Source organism: Prinia subflava, chromosome 2, assembly GCF_021018805.1.
Source record: "Prinia subflava isolate CZ2003 ecotype Zambia chromosome 2, Cam_Psub_1.2, whole genome shotgun sequence".
NCBI classification, from domain to species: domain Eukaryota; kingdom Metazoa; phylum Chordata; class Aves; order Passeriformes; family Cisticolidae; genus Prinia; species Prinia subflava.
Window position 1 is genome coordinate 5,881,554 of NC_086248.1, and position 24,181 is coordinate 5,905,734.

Below are 24,181 nucleotides of genomic sequence, written 5' to 3' on the forward strand. Positions count from 1 at the left end.
ATAAAAGCATAGGCTTTTGTAATGTTAAAGATGTGCCCCCTGCAACCTCAAAGAAAACAGAGTAGTTTTTTGAATTGCATTCTTAATGTGCTACTCAACATCTTTCATGAACTGGTAGTTTTTCTTAAGTAAGGTTTTCTCTGTATTCATTTGCAAAAGTGGCACAATGGAAGAGAAAAGCAAATAAAAGTAGTTCAGCAATTTTCAGTCTGAAGAAGGGTCAGGATATTCACTTCTTCCTGCCTGGCAAGTCAAACCAAATATTGAGTTTACTGATTATGTATTTATCACTACAGAAGTGACTTCATTTCAGTATTAATCCCAGCTGTGCTCCCCAGGCATGCTCACCATCCTAAAAAAAATCCATTTCCATTTTTTTGCACCCTCAGAAGTGTTCCCCGGTTGTCATGACAGCAAGTAAGTATAACTTGTTTACACAGACCTAACTGAAAACGAAAAACCCAGAGAGTGGGTTGTGACACAGGGTGAAACTAATGATTCTGGAAGTTTGTTGTGTCTTACCAACTTGAAATTCATTTTGTTGAACCAAAAATGTAACCCTGTAGTCTCTCACAGTCTTTGCACTTATGCAGCACTCGAGGGCATGTGGCACTTGGCACTCTATCGTTGTTGCAATGGGGTCTATCAGGATGTTCTTCTTCAGGGGCAAGGAAACCACCTCGATGGTCATATTGGCAGAACTGTCCAGGTTTTTCTGGGAGAAAGTGCAGATGTAGGTGCCTAAAAGAAGTGATACAAAACCATGTCTCAGTTGACAGGAGTGGTCCTCAGCTTTTGCATGGTCATGAATGCTGAACAGGTACAGTGCTGTTGGCAACATCAAAACTTGCTGTCCTCCAACACTTATAATTTTAACTGTGGGGGCTCTTTATTTACTGTGGCCAGGCTGCACAGTGATTTGCAGGGCTAGGGATGCTGTAAATGATCTGCTACAGAGATTTCATTGCCTTTGTAGCCAATGAGACCATATTCACTCACCTCTCCAGTCCTGTGAAGCAGACTTCACTGTGAGCACAGACGTGGCTGGGGATGTGCTATTTTTGATGCACATGTAACAGTCTACTGTTTTTGTGTCATTTCCAGACTTGATTTTCCAACTGACGCTGTCATAATTGCTCACATCACTTTCACATGTTACATTGAACCCGTATCCCTCGGAAACTGTTGAGTTTGTGCTTGAAGATATTGTTACGTGGGCTGAGACAACACAGGACAAAACTCACATTAGTGAGAGTTACTTTTAATCATTTTCTTGCAAGCTCTGTGTGCCACAGAGGCCATCCATGCATTGGAGAGCTGCTGTTCTGTCACAAGACCCTGCCTCTCACCTTTGCGCAGGTACGTGACTCGGATGCTCTGAGTGCGCCTGGCTCCGTGTCCAGTCTCCAGCTCACACGTGTATGTGGTCACTGCACCTGACTTCTCAGGTGGGCACAGGGACTCGTTGACGTTGAGCAGGTATTCAGTGCAGTTTCCTTTCAAGATGGATGTTCCTACAGAGAAATAAGCCTTGTTTGAAGGGCTAAAGAGGTCAAAAAATACCTCTGGAAAGCACAAGCAATTACTTCAGCTATGGAAACCCTTGTGGGTTTATATGCAATTGACATCATGGTACTTTTAACTCGTCATTGTTGAAGTTCATTCACGTCTTTTCCTCTGGCAGCACTCACAGAGTGGCAGTACTCAGTTCTGTGCTGAAATTCCTCCTGCCAAAACCAGTCAGAACACAACTGCCCTGCTTGGAAATCTCAGGGTCATCCAAAATTAAGAGTATTCTTGTTAAGCCTGAACTCATTATCTGTGATATTTACGGTGAGTAAAGGTAAGTAAAACAGGAGCAAACACTGCAGATTTTAATGTTGTCTAATTTTGAAATAAAAATGTGGTGGTACTTGACAGTCATTCAACTTCAGATTGGAAGAGTGCTGGCTTAACTGTGACCACTAAAGCTGTCCCATGCTGCAGCTGACAGTGCAGCTGGTATGAGAGCAGAGCAGAGCTCCTGAGGGAAAGCCTGGCCACAGGGAATCAGGGATAAAACAGCCCATTGCAGTAAGCCAGGATCCCCTCTTCCTGCAAGCAGTGCTGCACTCTGGTAACTGTCCTGTGTGGAAGTGACTGCATGCATGAGTTTGAAGATTTTACCTCATTTTGTTGTCCCGATTTCTGCCAAGTTTCATTTACGGCCAATGGTTAATAATAAACGATTACTTCATACTAATAAAATTTTAAGAGGGCAATAGACCGTTTAGGGTGATGGCTCATAGACATTTATGAGCATTTCTGTTCATGTTACTTTGTAGCTCTTTGTAGCACATTTACTTGGTGCCTTATTAATTCTTTATATTGGAAGGCCTTACGGGATGCCTCTGACTCAACTGATATGTGAAGTACAATAGCTACAGGTGGAGAGGCAAACAGAGCTCATATTTATCTGTACAGCTGTTTCACTGTGCAGGACTTGTACCTCATGGCTGCCAAATCTCAATATGTGGTGCATGAAAGATCTTTGAACCCCAAGGGTGACTCCAGAGACAGCAGTACAGACTGATGCACTCATCCTTGCTCTCAAAATTAGACCATGAAGAAATCAGCTTTTTGGACGAAGCTGCTGTGCTGCTGGTCCAGGCAGCTGTTTCCATCCAGGATGGCACAGTTTAAGGCATCAGTGTGTGGGGCCTGAAACGCCACTGGCATCTGCACAACACATACAGAGTCTGTCCTTGCCACTGCCACTCACACCTTTGGAGCATACCCTGTATTCATCCTAGGACTTTGGGGCAGCCACTCAGGAGGAGATCTTTGAGCAATGAACAAACCTAGCAGGTGAAAGACAACCTTTTGTTAATCTCACCTGTAATGTTGATTGTTCCATTGACTTTCCAGGAAACCTTAAGCGATTTCAAGTGTCTGTCAATGCAACAGGACAGCAGAAAACCATTTGCTTGCACTTCAGGACTGTTACATGTGACATCCACCTCCTCGAAGTTTGGAGTGACATGTAGTGGAAAGACAGATATTGTTTCTGTGGCATTGTATACCTCTGTGTGATACAGACTGCTCACTATGAACACGCAGCTGTAGGAACCTGTAAAGCATAAACAACAGTTTTTGCTGATTGCCTCTATTTTGGAATTAGGAATTCCTTCCACATCTAGTTTTCACATGTCCCTGCTCTGCAGTGGCTTTGCTATTTGCTGATCAATATGTACCTTCCAGTCACCTGCAGAATGCTTTCTGCAGACCCCTGGTGCCAAATGTATCCAGTTTAAGATTCACTGTGGATGGGTACTTGAGATCAGTGTTCTCAGACTGAAATACGTCAAATCTGGCTGAGTAGGTGCTTTTGGAATCTGTATATTGCCCATAGTCCTTCTGGCAGCAGTATGTCATGGTTAAAAGGTTCCTACACACAATGAGTGACAGAGATACCCAGGGTGGACTCCACCAGAACTGGCCTTGGAGTGGAGGCTCTTCAGCTGCTCTGAGGGCATTGCCAAACAGAGCAGAGTATTTACCACACAGTCACAGAGTATGCTGAGTTGGAAGAGACCCATGAAGATCACTGAGCCTAACTCTCAGCCCTGCACAGGACACTCCAAGAGTCACACCATGTACCTGGGAGCACTATTCAAATACTTCTTGAATTCTCAGGCTTGGTGCTGTCACCTCTTCCCTGGAGAGCCTGTTCCAGTGCTCAACACCCTCTGGGTGAAAAACTTTCCCCAGTTACCTAAAACCTTCCCTGGCTCAGCTTCATGCCACCTCCTTTTGTGCTGTCCCATGTCACCAGGGAGAACATATCTGTACCTGCTCCTCTGCTTCCTCTCATGAGGAACCTGAAGACCACAATAAGGTCTTCCCTCAGTCTCCTCAGGGCTGAACAGACCAAGTGACCTCAGCTGCTTCTCATATGGCTTCCCCTTCAGGTCCTTCACCATCCTTGTGGCCTCCTTTGGACTCTCACCAATAGCCTGATGCTTTTTTTTTGTATTTTGGTGGCCAAAACTGCCCCCAGGACTTGAAGTCTTGAAGAGCAGAGCAGGACAATCCCCTCCCTTGTCCAGCTGGCGATGCTGTGCCTGATGCCCCCTCAGGACATGGCTGTCCCTCCTGGTTGCCAAGGTACTGCTGACTCACATTCAACTTGTCATCAATCAGGACTCAACAGGTCCCTTTCTCTTTATCAGCCATGCTCTCAGGCAAAAGTTCTCTGGATGTAGCCAGGCTTGACTTTGAGATTGGCAATCAGAGCTCCAAATTTCCCACATATTTTAGGTACATGGTTTTCCCTTCCCCACTGGGATAGCCAAGTGAGCAGACCACTTACATAGGAGTGGAGACACCAAAGTTCAGGGCATCCCTAGTCTGAAGAATTTTGGATCCACTATTCCTCTTTCACCTTTGTGTGCCCAAATACCTGATCACAGGCTACCCTTTTTGAAGCTGAATGTAGAATTCATGGTCCAAAGACAAGAACTGAGTGGGAGCTTCAGCCCAAGCTCTGATAACACATCATAAATCCCCTGACAGCTCCTCCTGGAAAAATGCTGCCAGTTTATCTGTTTCTGATTTTCAAAAATCCCTAAATATGCAAAACTGTAGCTCTGAGCTCTGATTAGTTAGGTGATGTGTGTAGAGAGCAAGGGCATTAAGGACAAACTCAATCATAGCCTCCAGTTACCACACCAAAAGGGTGGAAGGCCTCACAGCCATGCAGTCACCATCTCCCCTGGTATGAGAATGAAGCCTGGCACTTAGAACACCCAATTATATACAACCACTTCAGTCACTTCCCATCTTACTGGCAATGCCAGTCATTAATGAAAACAACAGGAAAATGATGAGGGGCAGAGTAATTTTCACATTTCCTCTAGTAAATGCAGCCACTGCATTCATCTTTGCCTTTTATAGAACTAGCCACAACAAAGATTTACATCTGCTGTTTTAACAATGGAAAATCATACCAGAATCCTTTGTCGTAACGTTGGTAATTTTAAGAATTGATCTTCTGGTTGCTAAAACTGTCTCTATGGAGTGCCTCGAGCTGGTTGAGATGGTCTGGCCAAAGTGATACCAGGTGGCATTGGCAAATGTTGAATTTATCTCACAGGTCAGTCTTACTGTGTCCCCTTCAAAAATGTTCGAGGGTTTCACAGTGAAGTTTGTCTGATCTGGGAAGACAGAGAGAAACATTCTGCATGACTGTCACTTCAGCTCACGTCTTTGTGGTGTCTTTCATCTTACAGGGTCCCAGGTGCTTCATACCAGTTGCAGGGCACCACCTCTGATACAGGCCACGGGACTTTCCCCTCTACGTATTCTTTTTGTATCTTTCTCAGCTAAAAATTCCAGAAGGTTTTATGCAAACAGTAAGAAATATTATTATCACCACCACTACTTTCTAATTAGATAAGCTGAGAGGAGAAGCAACCAGGTTGAAGTAATGCTCTGAGACAGACAGTCCAGCACTCGGTGCACTGAGAACAGAACACCTCCAGGGCACTTGATCACCAGCTGAATTGTAACACACTGTCCAGCAGCAGCGTGAAAAATGTGCCAGGGAAGCCAAAGGGAACGTGTTGTCATGTCAACTGAAAGAGTTTATGTTTTACTTTAAACAGTAGGAAGCGCTGGCAGCCTGACACTCGTAGAGCTGTCTCAGTTCTGGAGGTGAATTAAGGGTGTTCAATCTCTCACCCCTGGACAGACCACATCAGGGATCATTTAGAATCATTTAGGCTGGAAAAGCCCCTGCAATAATCAAGTCCAGCCAATAACTGATCAGTGGAGTAGCTGGAAGTCTGGTTTTTCATGGGAGGTACTGCATGCATGGTCCTCTCATGAAGGTCCTAAGCTTTGGTGACAGAGGATAAAATGAAACAGCTAGGAAATAAATGTTTCTTGAAAGTCCAATACCAAATCATCAACAATATAGGGCAGCTACATGATTCAGGCTGAAAACACTAAAGTAAGGGTTGAAGGAAAGTACTGAGAGCTTTAAACTTACCAGTGATTACTCTTGTGAAGGTAAATGGGTTTAGCTGGTACGATGAATCCAGAAACTGTGGTACTGCTCTGTTGGAATCTCCAACCTGAGTGAAGCTTGCTGCTCCAGTTCTTACTTCATAGTTCACAAAAACACTTCCAGGGCTAAACAGATACAAGAATGAGATGCGCACCAGAATCAAATATCCTTGTATATTAGTGGTTTTCTATGTTGTGGTGACCAATCTTGCATGGATGGGAAGACCTCACAGGACTCCACTGTGGAGACTCCTCTTGGAACTCAAGACTTGCTCTGTTATATAAGAAAGTTGTGCTACAGCTCTTCCCTAAGAAGGAACACATTTATGCGACACCTTCATGTGACACCTTCCTTGTCTGATGTTTATTTCTAGTAAACTTTCCTTAGAAACCTAAAATGCAGCTGCATTTAAATATGTGTGGACAGCAGCAATATCTTTTTTTTTCTGTATCCAGAGTCAATGTACTACTCATGTTCCTCATGGCCTCGGTGTTAGGTTTATTTGCATCCTTTTCCCCTTTGGGTGGAGCTCAGTCTTTTCAATAAAAGGCTTTGATCCAGATGGAGAATGATTGTGTTTCTTGGACTTCTGCACAGTGATGAACTCTACCGTCAATCCCATTTCAGTGTTCACAGCTGAAATTTGTTGCAATTTGCAGCAATTGTTCTGTTATTCAGCATGTGCACGCTGGGAGTGGGTTCTAGGCAGAGTGAATGTAACCTTTGCTTACTTGTGTATCCTTGGGACTGGACAGAAAGATTTGTGTCTTCCAAGAAAAAAAATGAAATGATTTACTTACCTGAAACTCGTTACTGTTGCCAATACAAAGCCTGGTAAACATCTGTAGCTGTCATGAAACTGTAAACAAAGACAGGTGACATGGTATAAGTCCTCTGTGTATTTCTGCAGTGTGCCTGAAATAGGAAACTCTCCATTCCTGATGTGAGTAAGGACATGTAGCATATCTGATATAACAGGCCTGGTGCTCTCCTGGCATCATTTCTGTTCATGGTTTCATTCCACATGTACCCACACAGATTTAAGCTAGGATCAATAATATGATTTTTTTTCATGCTTTATATACAACAGATCCCTAAATAGTTCCCAGTATATTAAAATGAATGGGAATATTCTCGTTGCCATCAATGGAATCAGTTTTGGCCCACTTCACAGCTCCCACTGCTGCACCCTTCCAGCTCCCCACAGAGACACTGACAGGCCACCCAGGCATTGGAGTAAACACCATATTTCTTAGGGGGCTCTCGACCTTCAGAGATGAAAAACTAAAGTCATTACCGCTTTTTCAAGGTCTGCTTTGTATTTTTGGTATAACATAGAAGAAGAATCCTTGAGATCATCCTGGAAGTCTGAGTCAAGTCTGACTGACATATTCATTACAATGGGCTCTCCCATACCACATGACTCTGTAAGGAAAGGCATAAAAATAAATCCAAAATAATAAAAAACAATGCTTATGAGGTGAAAATCTGTTGAAAATCTGATAAGATTAAACTACCTTTGGAAGCACCAAAGAGGCATGGGAGTGACTCCAGGAGTTGGGGCTCCAAATGCAACTAAATTTCTGTAAGTGTTTGGGTCAAGGTGGGCCCATATCACAAGGAGAAGAAGCTTTAGACCATCTCTGCAGATTTCTAATGTTCACAGGCTGTGTGGTAGCCAGCTCAGTCCTGATGTGCTTTTTTATCACACCTTTCATCACTGTTCTGACCTCTAAGCAGTGTATGAGCTGCACAACAATGAAGTTGTGCCCTGTGTGTCCTTACCCTCAGTCTGGGGCTCACAGTAGGGTCCATAGAAAGGCATTTTCTGCTTGTAGCTACAGGGCAGGGCCGGTTCCAGGCTCAGAGAAGGGCAGGGCATCAAATCACTGCACACCGTGCTCGGCCAGGCATATCCATCTTCACAGGAACAGCAGCTGCTATTCTCACCACTGGGCATGCAGACTGGAGTCAGACAGACAGAGAAGTACCATGAGAATGGTAAACGAGCTATAGCTATTGCAGGATAAATATTTGCCTTTCTGTGTCTTCATGACAGGGATCTCAAAATGTTGCCCTTCTTGTGAGTTCACCTGAATGATGCCAAAATGATGATCTGACACTTTGCAAGTTTTACTCTACTAATTGTAAATGACTAACCAGAAATGGGAACCAGACTGGCACAGAGAAAAGTCTGATCAATTACTCTTAAGTAACTGAATGGAGATGTGAAGTCTGATCCTAAAAATTTACCTGGCATACCGGCCAGGGTCCCATAATACTTTTCAGACTGGGTATTTTTCTGTCACCTGAGCTGAAAGCAAGAGTTTAGGCTTTTAAAGATCGTAAGAGCAAGATCATTCAGAGTCTCAGTGGCTAATGAGGTGTTGTGTTGTTTTGTCTCCTGGTAGATACTCTGTGAGAGAAGGTAACATTATCACTAAGTGCTTTAAAGCACTAAAAAATGAGAAACCAACCAAAAAATCCCCATCACCCCACCCACAAAAAACAGGAACAAAACCAACAACAACAAAAAGAAAAACTACGAAAGTCACACCCCCAGCCCTCCCTCCAAAAAAATAAAAAAAGCACAACAGAGCACATCAGTGTAACTTCTTCTGCTCTTAATGTGTCATTGCAAAGTAAGATATTAACAAATTGATTTTCACATATTACACGTGAGCCTGAAGGCCTTTATAAGATGCATTTGCATGTTGTTTCGGGAACTGCTGAACACTCCCTTTCTCTGCTTTATGACTTGGTGATAAGAAGATATCAAAACTCCTCTTCTGTTGTAAATGCTTGATGTTTATAGAAGCTTTGTATATAGAAGCTGTATTACTCAGATGTGATGTTGCACAACCACAACTCATGTAATAAAAACTGTCTGATATCTTGCCCTGTAAGAATAGGTTAAGTGAGCTCCATCTCATGCAGTCTGTCTCTGTCAGGGTCAGAGTACAGCCTCTTACAGCCATCTATGTTCCAAATACAGGAGGAGGGAAGTAAACAGTCTGATAACTGCTGTCACAGCTTCCTGAAACTTGAAAGTAACTTAGACTGCTTCTTAGCCAAATTGGAGCAAAATCCTTTGGCTCAGGCTTCCTCCGGCTTTGTCCCTTCCTTAGGAAAAGAAAAGCATTCAGAGCTATTCCTAATGCCAGCATTATATAAAGAGGATTGGTGAGAGACAGATAACAAATATGCTGTTGTGTGCTACAGCTTCAGCCTTGGTGGATCTTTCACCAGAAGCAGAGATGGTTCAGTTTTGCTGATTCCGAAGCACGATGGGTGGTAAAAGTGAGAGACACGAGATACTGCAAAAACCCTGCATTATCCAGAATAAACAAATCAATAACCAACCCACCTGTTGAAATGCTGATGTTTGAAACTGTTATTTGTACATTTGGAATTTTAATTGGAGGATTGATGCTATTGAAATAGTCTTTGACTTGCTCCAGATAAGATGAATCCTGTAGGCTTACTTCAATGTCAACTCTGTACTCCGGAAAGGGAAGGTCAAGAATAACCACTGAAAGAAAAATAGGGTGAGAATGCAAGGCTGTGTTTGAGGGTAAATCACAAATTGATGGCCTCCAGTTTAGCATTTAGGGTCTTTGTTGCTGTTTAATGGTATCTTAGTTTGGCATTCTGCTTAGGGAATCTTCTTGCTTCCCACTCAGCAGATATTCTGCTTCTGTTCTATTTGCTGCTTGTCTGACAAAAGTCAGATTTCTTTGATGTCAGAGCATAGGAAGCTGATACAAATGACATAATATATTCATAGAATAGCTGTCTCATCCTTTCTCTCCTTAGAGTCAGTAAGCTGATGGGTTACCAACCTCAGACTGAGATAAGGAGGATTATCTTGCCTTTATCTCATCTTGTGAGTTTCCTCATTTTGTCCTTCTGATTCTGTTCCCCATTGCACTGAGGGACAGTGAGCGAGTGGCACTGTGGTGCTCAGCTGGGGTTAACCACAACCACACCTCGTCCTTGATGTTCCCAGCTCAGTACATCAAGAGATGCTGTCCCTAACAGTGATTTCACCCTTGGCCTACTAGAAACCTGCTCTGTTACCAAACATCTGTGTACGTACTGTTTTGATTCTGCCTTTGCATCTCTGGGTAGAAGCTTTCCTGCCCCGGCGTGATGTCCACCTGTGGGGGGAAAAAAAAAAAAAAGAGGGTGAGGATTTGTGAGAATAACCAAGTGAAACTTTAGCTGCTGTTGTTGGCAAAAGAAATTTGTGAAGAAAATACTGACACAGTTAATTTTTTCCCACTAATCTTGGTCCCACCTCTCCAACCTCCCACCCCATCTTCCTCTTTAAACAGAAAATTTCTATTTTCCAATCAGGGAAGAGTTAAGCACCAACTGAGGGATGTACTGAATTTGCAGATGCCTCTTTACATATCTCTGCAATCCAACGGTCTCAGCTCAGGAGGATTTTTTGTGTCTAAGCCTCAAGGCCTCCACGGGGCTGACATAGTGCAGTTAGTCCTGGGCCAGCCTTGTGAAATACTTGGAAAACCTGGCCCCTCGGCCTTTGAATCCAGAAACCGGACTCTGATCACCTTTTGCTTTCCCCTTTGCTCTGAGCTCCCACCTCTGCAGCACCAGAGCCAGCCTGAGCAGGAGAAGAAAAGGGATTGAAAAGCCTTGGCTCCAGCTCAGCTGTCAGGTCAGCTATTTTGGGACCATCAGTAACACACAGCTGGCCAGGGCAGGGGTAGCACCATTTCACTATGGCTGGGTTTACACAGGCTGCAGCCAAGTGAGATTCAGACCATCTTATCTTTTTTAATTGTGCCCTAAAAATACATTGGCACCACCATTAGCAAGAAAGCCTAAAGAGCAAGCAAAGACGCAGGCAGGAAATCTGCAGCTTTGCCAGTTTCTCGGTTCCTACTGAAACCTTTATTTACAGAAAGGGTGAATAGCTTGGCAGCTCTCGAGTCATCTCTTTACAAAAAGGAACCATCTGGTGTGCGATTAGAGCTGGGTTTCCACCACAGCCGTGCTGTGGATCCCAAGGCGTGCTGGCACTCCTTGCACTGCTGGGATGGCACCTTCGTGTCAAAGGTTGGCTGCAGGAGTTACAGAAAGTGCACTTGACCCAGGTCTTCCTCCAGGTGCGGACTCAGCGGTTTCCTTTTTCAGTTATTCTCCCAAACAACAGCAGGGCATTGCTAGGTTGCAAAATGCTTCACATATTTCACACCACTAAGTCATGACTCATCTGCGGGCTGTCCCATGATCAGTGGTGCTAAAAAAAGAGGTGTTGCTTTTTCATGAAAACTCCTAAGTGCTGAGATGAAGATAGCTTGAAAAAACAGACCAAACAGATCAGTTTGGCCACTGTTAGACATCTGCTGAAGTGCAATGAGGCTGCTGCAACCAGACATATCTTGGTTTGTCAAAGCAGGGGCTAAGTGGTAGAAAGAGCTTAAGGAGTTCCCACCTTCCTCTTCACATTTCCTTTCCTTTTTTTCCAACTTTCTCAAAAAAGGAGGTTCTCCATTTACTCTCAATGGAGAAGATAAAAGAAGTATTGTCCAGTCTAATAATAATTGTGATGACCAAGAGTTTGTAGAGTTGTAGACTAGTTTTCTTTACCAGATTATATTTACTTCCATCTGGTTAGACTCTTTGTTTCCCTGTTCCACTTTTGTATTTTTTTGTTAGGCAAAATTTGTGCAGGAACAGTTAACAAACACACATACAGGATGAAGCACAATATGGCTTTCCATAATTCACACTGTTGGTGAAACAGAAAGGATCTGTGAGGATTATTGAAAAAGTGGGAAACTGAAGCAAAATCTCAGCTGACGGCAACATCTAAACACAAACCACTCAGGAGTGGAGTTTTGGTCATGTGCACTTGTCCTGCTGTTGAGACAGTCCTGCAAACACGTCACTTCTAGATACATTTGGTGCTTCTCTCATAGGATGGTTAAATTCTATACTCGTGCAGTGGCCACATAAGTGTTCACGCAGACTTATCTCCAGGGACAACAACTGAAATCCCTTGCAGACCAACACAGTGAGAAAGAAGATGTGTTTTGTTCAGTGCCTTCTGGAGAGGCTTTAAGACTGGGAAATGTCAAGAGCCCAGTTCCTGGATTTCTCCATCTCTTTAGACACTCTAGGTTCAGATTCCCCTCCAATCTTACTCTGACTTCTTTCAAGGTTTTGTGGGTGTAAAGGAAACATCAGGGTGCTACAAGCAGTGACCCAATGAAAGCCAGCAGATACTCACCATGTAGGAGAATGGATAGAAGTTTGAGTCCTGTGGTATCTGGCAGCAGGCTGAGACCAGCAGCAACAGGCAGTGGAGCCCTGTAGTGGTTGGGGATGGCATTTTGCCAGGTGACTTTGCTGTGCAGCCTGAAAAGACAATCAAGCAAAAGGACCAGGGGATTTTCATCTGTCTCACACGGTAGGAAATACCAGCCCACTCCACAAAAACAGGGTGCTCTGCCTCCCTCAGGAACTCTGCCTGTTCAGTCCATGCAAGACTGGCCTTAGATTGAGGCCTGTCATTACTCCTGTGCACTGCCATCAGACTGTTTGCCTCATCTCTCCTTTTTCTCCTGTCAGCTGAAATATCTACTCAAAACAGGAAAAAGAAATTGCTTGGAGAAAGCAGAGTCCTGAGCATTTTCCTAACAGGGACAAAGGAGGTGCTGAAAATCTGCCATGAAAAAAGTTGACTTTGGATCTTCAAATATCCCTCTTGGTGGTACTTGGGAAATGCACAGCCAGCAGAGGAGGGAACAGTGAGGAATGCTGCAGCAAGTGAGGGCCTGTTGCAGCAGGGAGAGTTCTGCTGCTGGCTGTATCCCACTCTGGAGAGGGTTGTAGCATCACCACGGGCTCAGTGCAGATGTCTCTGTGTTGTTAACCCCTCTGGCTAGCAATGGACACAATGAAGAATGGCATCTCCTGAAATAATCTGTGCTATCTTTAAGATTTAGTACACTTCTCCATTATTTGCACTGCTGTAAACTAGAATCTAAGGACCATGACATACAAGAATATAATGTGGTACCTGAAATCACACACCCCCACACCCCAATAACATTTTCTACCACATTAATACCAGAGCTAATTTAGTCATACAGCAGACCGGATGGTGAAACATAAAGGGAGAGGTAAAACATTCATGGACCCTTATAACAAGTGCTGACACATTTATACAACCAAAGGGAATAGAGAAAGGGAGGTGAAGAATACATTATATATAGATATATTGCTGTGAATATGCACTTTCTGGTTATTCATAAAAAATGCTTTCTTAGCTCCAGAATTAACAACTAGTAGAGAGCTACATAAAAAAGCAAAACCCAAGAGGATTGTGAAAATAATTTTAAACTCCGAGGAAAGACTCCAAACATAGTACTAAACAGTGCCTGAGTGGATAACATCAGCCTGATTAAAATCATGAACTCTTGTAAAATGACAATCTTTTTGCATTGAAAAGCCTGTTCATCCAAATTCAAGTTTTTCAAGGCAGTGAGTCACTAGAGGAAAATAGAAAAATCAGCACCTCCTGAGAGCAGTGGTTGCTTATTGCAACCATCATTTATCACAGCTGGTGCTCCCAGGCAGGCTGGGGCTTTGCTGGCAACTCCCTGCTCAGAGGAGTCCATGACAGAAAATGGCAATATGAACATGATCTGTGGTCTCACCTCGCGAATTGGGAGAGGATGGCAAGGAGTTTATAGCCAAGCATTTACTCAATATCACCACGGTGGGTGCCCAGCAGGGATTTGTGACTTTTCTCACCAAATGTGGTTCTTAGAGAGATCCATCTGGAGTGGGACTTCACCCGGATACTGACCTGGTTAAAAGATAGAAGGCAAAAGTAGGAATAAATTATTTTCTTTTCCAGTACAGAGATGTCATCACCTCAGCTCTGCAAGAATGAGGTGTAAGCCTGTACTTTAATCTCTGTTCTCAAATTATGTGGAAAAGGCAGTGATTAGTGATGCAACACTGTGGAAAAATTTACATGGTTGAGTCTAACAAAATCAAAGTCTGCCTGTGAAGATCTGCATTGGGGTCACAGGAGACTGAGTGACTTGGTTGTGAAATTCACAACTGAAAAGTGTAAGGTAGAAAAAATGATCATGACATTATGTATTCTGTGATAGACTCTGAACTGACAATTACCACTCAGAAATGGGGTCTGAAGAAAATATCAACTGAATTCTGAGATGCAATTAAAGAAGAAAAATTAATTTTAAGATATTATTGGACAGCAATGGAAGAAAAAAACCAAAACCAAAACCCTCCAAATCAACATAAACAAGACAAAATCAAAACAAAAGTAAATCAAAACAAAATAAAATAAACAAAGGAAAAAAAAAGAAAACTCTTATCTAGACATCTGAGCTAACACAATATAACTGCTCTTATACTCCTATACAGGAATAACCAGAAAGAAAAGAAGGACATCACAATGATTCAGAGTATCTTCCCACCCCACTCCAAAATCAATTAAAATAAAACAGTGTTACAGGCTTTTTAATCAAATCAATGAATAGCTAACAGAATTGGAGGAAAAAGTGTGGGGATTTTTTTTTTTCAGTTTCCTGAGCATGTCTGTCACTATATCCAGAATTCTATAAAAGAGACTAGTTTCCTATTTTGAAGGCATCATCCACTTGCAACAAACTCAAGACTTCCATGGATCTGGCTGATCCCAAGATCACGATTGATTAACCTGTATCATGAGGGAAACATTCTGTGACACAAGTTCCTGAGAGAGTGACAAGATTTAATAATTGAAGCATTACCTAAACAAAGGTTTCTGGTAGCTTTAATATTCAGCATATTCTCACAACATATGGTAAAAAAATTTAATCTGCACAAAGAGTTTGGGTTACATTGGTAACAGGTTAATGAAATAGATAATAGAAAGGCAAAAAGGTCATTAAACAAAATTTATGATGAGGGTAAACAACATCTGGCACAGTTTTGCATTTATCTTTTGCTCTGCTCCGCAACTTGCCTTCATATTCAAATGTTGTGGGTCAGCCTCTATTTTCAAACACATCTTCTGTGTGACTTTATGTAGCTGACAGCAAACGCCCTGTTAATTGTACATGTGAGACACCATATAGAGGGCAACTCATGCAAATGAGAGCTGGCTGTTACTCAGGCTTTGGTAGCTATTTAAAGCTCCAAAATATCCCAAGCCAGTATCTAGAAAGCCAGAAAACCAACAAACAAATTGCAAATGGGAAAAAGTATTAAATGTTCTCCTCAAGCAATGTGGCTGTTCCCCTCATTCATTTAATTTCTCATGAATAAAGCATTGCTGTAGACTTCTTAGTGAGCAAATTCTCAAGTATCTGTCTGCCTTCAGTGGGCAAAGAACACATGCAGACACATTCCTCATTTCTCATACGAACTGTCTCCTGGGAAACAGTAAGTGTCTTCAACTTATAGAGACTCAGAGAGCTAAAGAAGTCCAGATTTGCTACAAAATGCTTGTTCTCCACAGCATTCAGGCTGGAAAGTATTGTTTAAAGTTAATTCTAAAATGCAGAGGATTCCTAGAGATAAGTAACAAGGTCTCCTTTTAAACCAGGACATAAAGGAGATACATGACCTTCTTTTAATTTTTCTTTAAACTTCTCTTTTTCATAAATGTTGTAAAATAATGACACCTTTCCTTGCAAATACACCCAGCACAAGTCACCATCACACATGTTTTAGAAAATAAAGACAACACTCAGAGATTTAATATGATTTACCTCTTCTCAGGTGGTTCAAAGAGAAGATCTTCTAATTAGATCCATCTTAAACACCATCTGCTTTGTACCATAGCCCAGGCTGCTCTCTCAAAGAGAAATTAAACCACAGGAACTTTTATGATTAGTTGAAGAAGTTATTACTGCCCAGAAAAGAAGTTGCCTCTAGAGCCTGCACTCAAATTTCAAGTGTGAGGCTGAGCAGATATGCCACTTCAGAAAACCCACAAGGGCATTTTAAGAGGAGATATTTCCTGATACCATTCATCAGGTCGTACTCATTATTTCCCCCTGCACTGATCTGAGTCCCTCAGTGTCTTATCTGCAGATTAGTGGACTAACTTGTTCCGCTGCTGTTACTCACCTTCTTTGTTCTAGCAAAAGAGGGTGTTGAGGGCTGACAGCAGCAAAACAGTGTTTTGTAGCTATGGCAAAATGTCTGAGGGTTTTGACTTAAACTATAAGGGAGGAAAACCCTAAAATTTTCCTACCTGAGCTGGCAGCACACTTGCTGTGGTGCAGGCCTGGAAGGCTCTGTGAAGATACATTTATACCCTTGGAGATGCTGCACAGAGATGCAGACCTGTGACTCTTATGGCTACAGGAATTGCCAGAAATCAGGGGAAATTCTGATGTGTTATGTTTGTTTCTGTCTTGAACAAAATCTGGAACCAAGAACACAATGGACAAATAGGGGACATCTGTCCAGGTAACAGTGGAGTCCTTGTCCCTACAGTGTTTGATAACAGTTGATTTATTGACGGAATTTGTTTCCACAGCAGTGTGTGAGGCAGTGACTGGCTGAGCTCTGTGGAAACTCCTGGGATTAAGCTCGTGTTGTGGGGCATTATTTTTTAAACACAGATTAATTCAGGAGACAGGTCTGTTCCCTTTTCTGCAAACCTGGTCACCTGCTGCTCGCTGCAATGTGGTGAGTCAGACCTCAGCTGTTTGCAGCAGTTTCAAGGTGATTAAACTGGCATGACTGATGCTCTCCTTACCCTAGCAGCATGTCTTTGTCTTCACTGTTGTGGTGGCATAGGTCTGGTTTATTGCCCACCCAAATTGGCTCAGGAATCCAAACAAGCAGAAGACCAAGGCTACATCTACAGCACTTAATGCCACCACCTCTCTCCCTGCAGATTGGTTTTATTGATGGCCTTGTGCTGGTGCCTTCCAGATTCTTACTCCCTGTCCCTGCAGAAAACTAAAGCAGCAATAAGGTGTGCAACTCACTTTCATCTGAGTCTGACTGGCTTAGAGAAGGTGCCAGTTAGTGCCAGGGCCAGAGCAAGGAGAGCAGCAGCTAAGTGGTCCCAAGAAGGGAAGGGAGATGCAACAAGAGTTGGCAGGCAGGGCAGGAGGGTAAGGACAAGGAGGTCCTCTTCTTTCTGCCCTGGTAAGCTGTTCAACATGAGTTCATGGTCTATCCCTACAGAAAAAGCTGACCATTTTCTCCCTAAGTTGCTCCTCTGGCTGACTGCTTGCAGGTTTGAATGAGCAGCAGTGCCAGTGCAGAGGCTGAGAAGAAGAGGAGGCAGAATTGGCTCAGGCTGAGTTACCTGTGCCTGTGGTGGAGTCACACTTTCCACATTGCTAGGCCTTGACTGGAAAACTGGTCTGTGTAAAACCCTCTTTCCCCAAACCCCCTCTTTTTTCCTTTGCTTTTGTGTTGTTGTTGTTGTGTTTTTCAAAAATTTTAAGAAAGAGAATCCTGGGGAGTGAGAATGGGAAAGAATGTCAGCAAGGCTTTCTTAAAAGAGGTTTCTGCTCAAGGCTTATCATCAAACTGCAGCCTAAAAGTACGAGAAATGCTGGTTTACTTTGCAGGAGAATGTGAAAATTATACAATGTCAGAGCATTAGGTATGTAATCAACTTGGTATGTGAGCACAGGGGATGTCCTGATCGTCCTAATGTTTTTTCCTGTACTCATTCATCATGTACTGTCATGTCACCAGAAACTGAACTTCCTGGATTCTAAAGATTTAGCGTTTCAACCACAGAACATTTTTTTATTTAAACATTTGAGTGTGCAATTAGCCTTCACAGGCTCAGGAAAGCAAGCAAGAGGTGCATTAGAGGACACCTGCTCTGAACTAGAAGTGCTCATGCAAACCAAGGCAGAGCTACAGGGATCCCATAATTCACTGGAATTTTGCTCTTGCAAAAGCATGTGAACACATTTCATCTGTCATGAGGGAAGGACCAGGGTAAAGTTCCCACAAAGCTGCACCCTGGGAGATACTGTTCAAAGAGAAAGCAAATGTGCAAACAACTTAGAAATGAAGCTGTTACGGCTCTCTTGATTCACCCATCCTCATTCCAGTCCTGAACATTCACACTTCAGGCTCATCTCTAGAAATTAATCTCAGCAATTTGTGTAATCAAACTCCACTGTCAGCTGTATCCAAATGCAGAAAAATATGCCAGAACCTCTCAGAAACTGGATGCAATGCTGCAGATTCTTACACCATCTGCTATTCTTGAGTCTGAATTTTGTGTGTTCAGAGGTTCAAAGCTGTGTTTTTAATGTGTGAGGACAGAGTGAATTCCAAGAATATTGGAGCTAATAGGTAGATTACTTTGAGATAACAGTTTTTGGGGTGAATCTGACAATGCCTGGCTTCATTTAGTATTTCTATCACATGACTTTAGATAGTTTTTCTCACCTCAGTCTTGCAGAAATTATTTCAGAGGGAGTCCTAAGAAATTGCTACCTAAATTCACTCACTGTAATGATGTTGAAATATCATTATTACCTTTTTTAGCAAATATTTTTAATGGAAGACCTGGGAGGTAACAAAAGTGCTGTTGATGTTTTGGCTGGAGCCCTGTGTCCGGATATTGCTGTATTGGAGAGCATCCAAAGGAGAGCCATGGAATTGCTAAGACAAGAGCATTGTATAACCTCAGTGACAAGAGCAATAATCTTGTGAACAGGCTGAAGGTTGTTCAGATTAGATAGGACAAGAGTCAGGTATGGACACAATAACAGTTTGTCCCTTGAAAAAGGACTGACATGGATGTTCACAGCGATGGCTGGCTGAAGGACGTAGTGAAGTCACACAATCTGAAGCAGAAGTAAATATGTAGGTGATTGTTGAAAATATGTAAGTGTACCATTTAGAAGCACAAAATTAGGCTATTCAGGGTGGCTGCAAAGTTTCCCTCAGTGGAGGTTTTTAAGAACAGGCTATACAACTGCTGACATGGAGGAGAGCCTTTGATTCTGCTTCCATGGGGGTTTGTGGCAGTGAGGTGATGGGTAGAATGTTTGCTGATCTCTTCCAATTACCTGTGTATCTCTACACTTCAATTTGTGCAATGAATGAATTCAAAGAGATTCAGAGGAGATATGCAAGAGCACACATCTGTGTTCTCAGAGCTACATTTGGAGTGGCCAGGGCAATGATTGTTCCCCTGTGCTTGGCACTGGTGAGACATCAAAAATCCTGTGTTCTCTTTGGGGCCCCTCATGACAGGAAGGCCACTGAGGGGCTGGAGCATGTCCAGAGAAGGACAACAGAGATGGAGCAGCATCTGGAGCACAAGTCTGTTGAGGAGCAGCTCAGGGAGCTGGGGGAGTTCAGCCTGGAGAAAAGGAGGCTCAGGGGGGATCTTCTCATCCTCTACAACTCCCTGACAGGACAGCGAAGTCTGGTGGGGATTGGGCTCTGCTCCTAAGGAACAAACAACAGGATGAGAGGAAATGGCCTCAAATTGCTCCAGGGGAGGTTTAGATCAGACATTTAGAAAAATTTCTTCAAGGAAGGGGTGATCAAGCACTGGAACAGGCTGCCCAGGGCAGTGTTGGAGTCACTATGCCTGGAAGTATTTAAAAGAAATGTACACGTGGACTTGAGGGACATGGTTTAGTGGTGGATTGGCAGTGTTGGGTTAATGGTTGGACCCAATGATCTTAGAGCTCTTTTCCAATCCGTGATTCTATCTTAGACAAGTTTAGGAACTCCTTTGCAGCACAATATTCTCACTGGTTTAAGCGCAGAGGTGGCAAATTGTATCTACAGCCTTATCAAGGTTTCCCCAAAACAACATTTCCAAAGGAGGGCTATGGTTCACACCTTTTTCTACATCAGCTCACATTTTCCAAACTTGTTCATGCAGTATTTATCTTTCCTTTTGACCTATGATTATGACTTTAGATTCTTCTATTCCTCCGTCAGCCTTCCCGTGAATTGTTGATGACCTTTTTACATACCCAAATAATCTACATGGAAAATGAAAATAATTTAGACCCAGCTATCTGAGGATCAGGCTCAAATCATACCACGACCACACAGGACTTCCTGCAAGGAGAGAACCACTCTCTAGGACTCATATTTGCAGGGCACAGTTGAAATAGCAACCATTTAGCTGGATGACTGAGAGCACAGAAAACACTGCCCAGCTGAATGTCCAAATTATCACACTCTCCAGGCACTCCTAATACTCTGAGAGCAGCCAAAAGAAGTTTCTGTGAACGTTTTTAACACATTCTGGACAGTGCCAGCTCGCCCTGCAATGTTTTCCTAACCTTCCCAGCACAGCTGACAGTTGGACTCACTGCTTGTCACTGGAGAACAGCAATCTGCCAGATCAGTGAGGGCATTCTTGCATGAATAAGCATCAACTGCCACAGTTACTGGTTAAGCATTAACTCAAGGAAGGAGGGAGGTGAGAAACAGTCTGGCACATCTGGAGAGGCATGAACACCAGCCTGGTTGCTGACTAGCAGCACAGCTAACCCCTCTGGGAAGGTACCACACCAAGGCTGGACCTCTGGCCAGCCTCTCCCATGGGGCTGGGTGACAATACACTTGCACTTACAGACACACCACTGTGTTTGGACAGAAAGGGCATCTTTGGAGGGAGATGATGCCCACAGGATTCTTGGGGATGCACAGCCAGGAGCTGGATTCAATGATCCTTGTGGGTCCCTTCCAGCTCAGCATATCCTGTGATTCTGTGATGGCTCATGGCTTCTATGGCCTTGGCAGTGTAGCATGATACAGACACAACATGCTGTTGGCATTCTGTATAATCCCTTGCAGCAGGGCTGCCTCTATAGACATTCTCTTAGACCTGTGGCTCCTTACTTGGGTTCCTTAGCTCTGTTCACCCAGAGGGACCTGGTCTGTTCCACCTTATCCTTCAGTCTGACTCACCAACTCTGTCTTTTACAGGCAGACACATTTTAAGCCTTTCCTATCCTGCCAGTCATGTCCTCTTTCTAGAATCTTTCTGACAACACTTCTCATTTGAGGTTAAGACTTAAGAAAAAGAAGATTTCCTGAATCTGGGTGCATCTTAAGCAAAGTGTCCAGCTCCTAAGCTCCCCAGTACAAGAGAGACACAGTAGAGCAAGCCCAACAAAGAGCCATGATGATGATTAAGGAGTTGGAGCATCTGTCATACCAGGAGAGGCTGAGAGAGCTGCTTAGCTTGGAAAAGGAAGGGCACAGGGGGATCTTGTCAATGTCTAAAAATGGTGGAGGGACCTAAAGATACACCCACCCTGGAGTGGCTTCTTTGGTAAGGGGTTATAAATGCAGAAGTGGAAACAAGCAGCTCTGTTTTAGAAGACAGAGTTATCCTTCCCCATGCAGCCATCCCACATAGAAGCATTTTATTCCTGTTGGCTATAGCCTTTTTACATACTGTGTCTGGGAAAGTGGCCCCTCTTGTGCCCAAATGGAGATAAATACACCTTTGGCATCAGCAGGAAGAAGAAAACAAACAACCTTGCAGGCACAACACATCTTCAACCAGCAGTTCTTTGTGAGGTGGGTATTAGTTCCACAGCCTCCATTCTTGGCCCTCTGCTCTGGCTGTGAGACATGTCCTGGGTCACTGAGGCCAAGAGCTCCCTGTGTGGTCAGGCAGCCATGTTCTGCTTTAAAATCTCATTGTAAAAGCCTTTAATTCTGTACTTTTTACTCCTTTGTTCACACTGAGAGACCATTCTCCATTATTTCAATAGCCTCTGGTTGCTTAATGTCATGAACAGATTTGCCCTTGGTTAGATCCAAGGATTCTCTGCCCCAGTTGGTTCTTATCCAACAAGGGCTATAGCGGAGGCTGCTGGGAAGAGTTTTACAAAACTGAACTAAGTTTCCAGCAGCTCATCCTCAGAACGTTCTTTCCACTTCTGGCTATCAGAACTACAGGGATTTCTGGAGGCAAAGGCAGGTCATTGGTGTTTAACAGCCCTAATGGCCTATTAAGCTGACACAAATGAAGTAAATTATAGGAAAACCTACAAGAGTGTGCCGAATACATAATTTGCAGAAACAAGGAGATCTCAATTCCTTCGCTTGTTTTGAATCTACCACTCATTAGGGACAAGTTTGATCCTTAATTGTCAAACTAGAGAGCACAATTTTTTCCATGGCCTTATACCCTGTACGTCACTTTCACATTCCCCATCAGCTGTCGAGGATGAAGACTCCTACGCCATTTTAGCATAGCAGTCCTCCTGCCTCTTTGGTTCTTGTTCTACATCTTTCCACTTTGGCTGTATTTTTTTGTAACATAGTTAAGCTCAGTTACCCCCACACCATCATTTTCCTGTAGCTTAAACAACTCTGCCTCCCTCTAGGTATTTTGGATGAAAGGCCCATGGTGCTGTGAGATCTGTGGAGGCGAAGGATGCCTGGAGAGAGGAACTAGGAACTGCTACAGGTTAGAAGGTGTGAAGTGGGAGATCTGCAGCTGGCACAGGACAGTTTGGCTCCATGGCTGCCCAATAGCCTGCAGCAGCTGAGCCTTGGTTACCATTTACAAACAACTATGGAACATTTTCTCACAGTCTTGAGCTCTGGGGCTCAAGACTTGTTTTCAGTGCCTGTCCAGTTTGTTATTCCTCAGTCACAACAGAAGAGCTTTCCTTTTCTGCATAAAGCATGACCTTTGGGTAGTGCATAATAAGTTGGATGATCAGACAATGTTTGTTTCAGACAGAAAACACACAATGACTTTAAGAAACACACACCCAGGCACAACAATATTTCATGGGAGAGTTGGCTGAAAGGGAAAGGGGGGACGGGGGAAGTTGCACTGACCTTAGATAACACATCTGAATGCGAACAAAAATAAAATAAACAGAAATTAATCAAGGACACAAAACTGAACTGCTTGGTGATAAGGATTCAAACAGGCAATAAACAAGCTCTGGCATGCTTTCTCTGTGATGTTTTTGGAATTATTATTCCAGCTCTGTGCCTAGCATGGTGCAGGGGGCTGAGTTTGATGGGATGCTCAAGGATCCCTAGGACATGAACAGAGGTTTTGCTTGCTGGGGGAATAGAGGGGTAATTCTTATTTTCATTGGTTTTGTTCAAACAGATGTCATGGCCCTTGTAAGTAAATGGATGAATGTTCCCCATGCCACATGGTACATTAATATGCCAGACTGAAAACAGTGATAGCTGCAGTGAAAGTGAAATGATATTTAAATCAGCACTTTACTGGAAAAAGAAAGTCCTGTCCAATTCTTGTCTTCTTCCTGGCAATTCTTACTGACTTCCACTCAGGTTTTTCTCTGCTTCAGCTAAGGCCTCTTTCTTGACCTTCATGTCAAGAGTTTTGTAGAGAAGGAACAAAGTAAAAGGAAAAAAGGTGCTAGTCAATTAATCCCACCCTCCTATTTCAGCCCTTTGCATGCAGCTGGGTACCACATGTTTGGAAAAACTCTGGAAAAGCACACACCAGCATACTTCTGATGACTGGGATAGAAGAAGGGATGTACCCATGAACCTCCTCTTCTTCTCCTTGAGCTTTTTGGAGCATCTGCAGTGGGGTGCAGGCCTAATTTGCAGTGAGAAGTAACACAACAAGGTATCTGAAGCTCAGCACTGTGGGAGTACTGGGGAAGGAGGAACTTGCCAGGCACTCCCAAATCAATGTAGTGAAGAGTGAGGTCTAACAATATCCCTTGGAGTGGAATTTCCATGGGCTGCACTGAGTTTTGGATTGGGTCCCTGAGTCAGGCCAGACACGGGTTACTTCTATAGACTAAAGTACTAGAAAGTCCGATGACTGTATGCTTCCTGCTCATTTTGTTTTATTAACCTCTTAATTTTTTTCCTGTTATTACTGCAAGTGCAGCTGGCTGTATAGGAAGCTCCTGTGGGTAGTGTAGGTGTCAGCCTTTTGGAGTTTGTACAATCCTGCTCTGGACAGAGGGAGTTTCCTGTCTGATGGCCTGCTTGTCATACCTAGCAACAAAAAGATGGAAGTACAAAATAGCATCCACCTTTTGCACATAGAATCATATAAATGGAGGGAAATCCCTCAAACCAGGGAAGGCAGGTCTCTGTTGTCTATATCTCTTTATTGCCTTCTCTAATGATAAAGTCTAAGAGGAA

General features: G+C 43.3%; 1 protein-coding gene across 5 annotated transcripts in view; it reads right to left on the reverse strand.

The window, feature by feature from the left end:
• Window positions 1-24,181, reverse strand: part of ADGRF5 (adhesion G protein-coupled receptor F5) — a 42,749-nt gene that overhangs the window by 11,232 nt on the left and 7,336 nt on the right. For 2 of the 5 annotated variants that reach the window (XM_063424028.1, XM_063424057.1), the window contains exons 2-14: window positions 13,744-13,895; window positions 12,312-12,439; window positions 10,149-10,209; window positions 9,417-9,581; window positions 7,835-8,014; window positions 7,347-7,474; window positions 6,850-6,908; window positions 6,032-6,174; window positions 4,989-5,195; window positions 2,876-3,109; window positions 1,350-1,514; window positions 1,000-1,218; window positions 523-741 (exon numbers count right to left, since the gene is read on the reverse strand). In XM_063424028.1, the coding sequence (XP_063280098.1) occupies window positions 523-741; window positions 1,000-1,218; window positions 1,350-1,514; window positions 2,876-3,109; window positions 4,989-5,195; window positions 6,032-6,174; window positions 6,850-6,908; window positions 7,347-7,474; window positions 7,835-8,014; window positions 9,417-9,581; window positions 10,149-10,209; window positions 12,312-12,413 (1,882 nt within the window). In that variant the 5' untranslated portion in view covers window positions 12,414-12,439; window positions 13,744-13,895. The other 3 variants (XM_063424044.1, XM_063424054.1, XM_063424036.1) reach the window with 3 other exon arrangements.